Consider the following 5165-nt stretch of genomic DNA (forward strand, 5'->3'; position numbering starts at 1 on the left):
ACACACACACACACACACACACACACACACACACACACACATATACACACACACATACACACACATACACACACACGCACACACACACACATCGGTGTTTAGATTTCATACATGAATCCTATATATTACATAATTTACCTGAATTTATCTCTTTATCTAAAAAACGTATAATTTATCTTATTGGTCTATCTCTTTAAATCAGTTATCTATATAAGTTCTTTGCAGCTGAACTTGTACTGTTTACTATCTTTTCTCTTTTTTTCTTCAATGTGAAGAGAAAAAGGAGAAAGCTGGGAAAAATAAATATCGTATTCAATTGAAAAGAATAGGAGCACGATTGTGTAAAACAAGGTAAAAATTATAAAAGTGAGTTTACTACTAGATAAATTTACTACTAGATAACTAGTTAAAATTATAAATATTTTAATAAATTCATTTTTATAATTTTTACCTCATTTCAATGTACAGAATTCATCCTCAGGCTGTACTTCTGTTTGTTACTCTCACGCTGCGCATGTCCAGGATCCATCCCACCTTCCCACTCTCTCGCATGTATACCGTACTCCGTTTCGCGCGGAGGACAGGCTGATCAAAGCTGACACAGGCTCGAACTACAGCCGTAACGACCTGTTACCGCGTGGACGCGCTGGAGGGAGCGGAAAAGTGTTATTTCTTATGCCTGACGCGGCAGTGAGTCATCGTAAAAGTGCGGGATCGCTGTAGAACAGGACGATCCAGGACGGCATCATGGAAGTCCTGGACCCAAGCGTCTCTAGGGATGATCAGCCGTTATGTATCAACGATTCTCTGGAACGAGGTAATCCGCAGAAAACATCTCGTTGAATACCTTTATGATATCATTATGCGTCATCCTCGTTCACATAATTATACGTTGTTCTTCACGCGCGAGAGATAGTCAGCGTCGCGCGTACATTGTTTGGAAACAAAGGGATGATAACGTGAGCAATGCGATGATGACGCGGGACAGATGTTCGTGAATATCGCGGAAGTGAAAATGATCTGTTATAGTGTTGATATTGCGACCTTCTTCATCTTTCCGCCTTCTCCCCTCGCGAGAGACGTCAATGCGCGAGTACGTCATATTTATTTTGTGCCAAAGCAAGTTACGTTCATACCCTTTTTTATTTTACATTTCACAGGAGTAGGAGAAGAATGAAGAATTGATTATTGTTTTAAATGTAGATTAATTTTTGGAAATATTAATGTGATTGTAATTACAATAATCATCTGATAAGAAATTTTAGATCTATTTAGATAGCTGTCAATTAATATTTCAAATACATACATTTAATTTCTTTAATATACATTGAGAAAAATGTACTAAATTTTAATAAACATCTGTTTAAATAGTAGTAGCTATTTAATTATTAGTAGAATATTTAATATATTATTATTAATTATATATACTGCATCATTAATAGAATATTTAATAAATATATTATTTGGTACAAGAATCATTAATTTCATTTAACTATCATTCTTTTATTTAGTAAATATGTTTATTTAATGTAAATAAATGTTAAGTTAGTATTATTCAAACAAATATTTATTGAAATTTAGTACATTTTTCTCAGGGCAAATTAATTTTTTTAATGTTTTTAGAATATCTGGAAGAGCCAAATTACGTAATTGAAGGTCTTGCCATTCTCTTTCAAGATTATTCATAAGTAATATATTTCAACTTTTCTGTTGATAATATATGTTCAACAATGTAATGTTTTTTTAGTTAACACATCGCAGATTCCGGCAGATACCACATCATGCATCAAAGCGCGTCACACACTCGGTTTTCTGGGCTTTCTTGGCTTTGCTCTTGTATACGCTATGAGGGTAAATTTATCAGTAGCCATCGTCTCTATGGTTAATCAGACTGCAATACCACATGCTGAGGATAATGATACTAGCGACGTTTGTCCTAAAACTAAACCGATAAACGGGACTTTCATACCGGTAAATCTATTGTTTTCTTTAAGTGGTCTGAATCTTAATTATTATTTTTTATATCATTACTCTAGATATTTATCATATTACTTCTTATATCATATTATTTTTTATATATATATATATATATATATATATATATATATATATATATCATTCCTGTTATTACGTTAGTTAGATACTAGTTATCGTGTGACGTTAGTCATTTAAATTTATCACACTTGAATATGTAACACATACATACACTATACTATTTCTTCTTTGTATTAATGCATGATATGAGTCTGTCCATCTCATTAATATCTCAACATTTGTCAGGAAATCTAACATATGGGATAGTGTACAAATTAAATAATGAGATATTTATTACGAACTTGTTGATAATTTTTTCGTTGCTTCTTAATTTATTTCATTGAATAGATTAACGTTAACATCAAACTCTATTTAATAAAGGAATTTTTTTATGTTAGTATTTAAACAAGAAATATTTTTAATATATATTTATAATATATTAAAATGTGGCACACATAACTCTTTAATTAGATCTCTATGCGGATGAATTAATATATTATAGTATTTTTTATTAGTGTACATTCTGAAATTAATTTCAATGTTATTTTAGAGCGCGGGAGAATTTGCCTGGGATGAAAAGACTCAAGGTATCATATTAGGTGCATTCTTTCTTGGCTATGTAACTACAAATGTTCCGGGTGGTAGGATGGCTGAGAAAATGGGTGGCAAATTAATTTATGGTCTGGGAGTGTTTCTGACTGCTGTTCTAACCGTGATAAGTCCCTTCGCTGCGTATTGGGGTTTGGTTCCATTTTTGGTTGTACGAGTCGCAGAAGGATTTACCGAGGTAAATATCCTCTTTCCACAACATGTCTATAAATATTTATGGAAATTAATATTTTTTCATATATGTGATATATAGGGGGTAACGTTTCCTGCGATGCACAGTATGTTGGCACATTGGGTACCTCCATTAGAAAGAAGTAAATTTGCTGCTCTGGTATATGCAGGTAATTTGTTTGTCTCTGCCTTTTAATATAAAAAAATATTCAAGAAATTACTCACGATATTTTTCTCAGGTGCGAATTTCGGAACTGTCATCTCATTACCAGTGAGTGGTTGGCTATGTTCCTTAGAATTATGGGGTGGTTGGCCCCTTGCATTTTATCTGTTCGGTGGTCTTGGTCTCATGTGGTATGTGTTCTGGTTGATATTCATATATGACACTCCTTCGCAACACACGAACATTGATCCTTCTGAAAAAGCGTATATTGAAGCTAGCGTCGAGAAAAAAGACGATGTTAGTATGACGTTTGATGTATAAATATTTCTGCGAAGTTATCGTACTTGACTTGATTGATGATCAAATTTTAAACAATAGAACGATGATACGGGAGTACCTTGGTTGTCCGTCTTCACCTCTTTACCTATATGGGCCATTGCTATTACGCAGTGCGGTCAGTCCTGGGCCTTCTACACTCTTCTGACCGAGCTGCCGACGTATATGGATAAAATTTTGCATCTGAACGTACAACAGAACGCATTTCTTTCGGCGTTACCTTATTTGAGCGCTTGGCTAGTGGGTCTTTGTATCTCAAGTTTCGCGGATGCACTCCTAGCTCGTCGTCTGATCTCACCTCTGGCCTCGTTCAAACTATGGAACACGGTGGCTTCGTTGGGACCCAGTCTCAGTTTCGTCGGTGCTATCTGGGCCGGATGTGATCGTATGACAGTGATGTTGATGCTTGCCGGATTGGGCTCTCTTCAGGGTGCGGTGTATGCTGGAAATCAGATGAATCACATTGCATTAGCACCACGTTATGCGGGTACCTTGTATGGATTAACAAATGCTGCGGCAAACGCGTGTGGTTTCTTGGCACCATATGTTATCGGCAGTATAGTAGAGGGACATGTTAGTATATTTGTCAAATTTTTCGTTTCAAGCGTTCGTTAGGATATATGTACATTGTTTTTCTCTTGTATTACAGGAAACTCTCGCACGTTGGCATACAGTTTTCTGGATGGCAGCGGGAATAAATATGGCTACGAATTGCTTCTATTTGATGTTTGCATCCGCCACTGAACAGCCATGGAGTAAAGGCGGCAGTTGATGACAATGTCGCATTAGAAATGCGATATTAAGCGTGGAAAATAATATACTTTTCAATCATGTTGCACATAGCACATTTTAATTTGGTTAGTCAGTTTTATATAATTCGATAGATTTATTATACTAATCATTATTTCGCAAAATAAGTTACTTTATTGTTTTTCTAAAGTTATAGTTGTATCGTATTTATCGTTGAACGTGCAATGACAAATGAATCAAATTTCGGTATTATCAACTTTATTGCAACATGTGGTACACAAAGGAGATAGACGTCATCGACTGGCGTTTACGTCAGATAATTGGAATTGATTAACATATTTTTTCACCTCCCCATTTTGCTTCATTTTATTAATCCAGTTATATCTTGTCTGGATACATAAAAAGTTCTGTAATTCCATGAAGAAATTAAGTAAGTAATAACGCTAATACTGACATTACTGACATAATACTGACATTATAAGATGTTCTCAGTGCAAAAATGGTAGAAAAAATGATGTACATAATAAATCGAGAACAGAGAGTAAAATATTTTCAGGACTTATTTCCGTTTTCGAAGAAATATTTTGAAGATAAGAAAATTAATATTATGTCCTTGTATTTTTTTATGCATTATTTATAACAATATTAATGCATATAATACTGAATTTATTTCAGTAGTAATTATTAATATATTAATATTAATAAATAATACCATTTTAATAAAATATTTTTAATTTAAATTATTTTAGATATTATATAAAAAATGAATTATTTTATTTTTTCGATAGAATGTTGCATTTTTTATGTATGTTCAATAGTTGTTTTTGCAATTCGATGAGTTTTATATTATAATAATTTTATAACAATATCATTTACAAAAAGTAAAGAGAGAAATATTGATGTTGAATTTTCAAATTTTAATATTAATTTCTTCAAAGATAAAGTATCCTACAACAACGTTCTATTCTGTTTCATCGATTTATTTTTATATGTAGAATCTCTTTTTGTACTGGTAATATCCTGTTTATAGGTATGAAACAGCATTTAATTTTATTATATACACGCACACATACACACACACACCACACACACACATACACAC

The 5165-nt window shown here is 33.1% G+C and overlaps 1 protein-coding gene across 1 annotated transcript; it reads left to right on the forward strand.

The window, feature by feature from the left end:
• Positions 1-747: 747 nt before the first annotated feature.
• On the forward strand, positions 748-4085 carry LOC105619519 (sialin-like). Its single transcript, XM_012201037.1, has 8 exons — positions 748-817; positions 1624-1656; positions 1748-1971; positions 2585-2821; positions 2897-2984; positions 3054-3274; positions 3356-3886; positions 3963-4085. Exons 1-8 carry the CDS (start codon positions 748-750, stop codon positions 4083-4085), a joined length of 1527 nt encoding a protein of 508 aa, XP_012056427.1.
• Positions 4086-5165: the final 1080 nt, after the last annotated feature.

This window comes from Atta cephalotes, assembly GCF_000143395.1.
Source record: "Atta cephalotes unplaced genomic scaffold scaffold00022, whole genome shotgun sequence".
Classification (NCBI taxonomy): domain Eukaryota; kingdom Metazoa; phylum Arthropoda; class Insecta; order Hymenoptera; family Formicidae; genus Atta; species Atta cephalotes.

Excerpts from the sequence above, each read along its gene's own strand:
- LOC105619519 (XM_012201037.1), top strand. The coding sequence starts at position 748 with ATGGAAGTCCTGGACCCAAGCGTCTCTAGGGATGATCAGCCGTTATGT. Across the intron at positions 1,657-1,747 it reads GCCAAATTACGTAATTGAAG|TTAACACATCGCAGATTCCG; the intron begins GTCTTGCCATTC and ends ATGTTTTTTTAG. Across the intron at positions 2,822-2,896 it reads TCGCAGAAGGATTTACCGAG|GGGGTAACGTTTCCTGCGAT; the intron begins GTAAATATCCTC and ends TGTGATATATAG.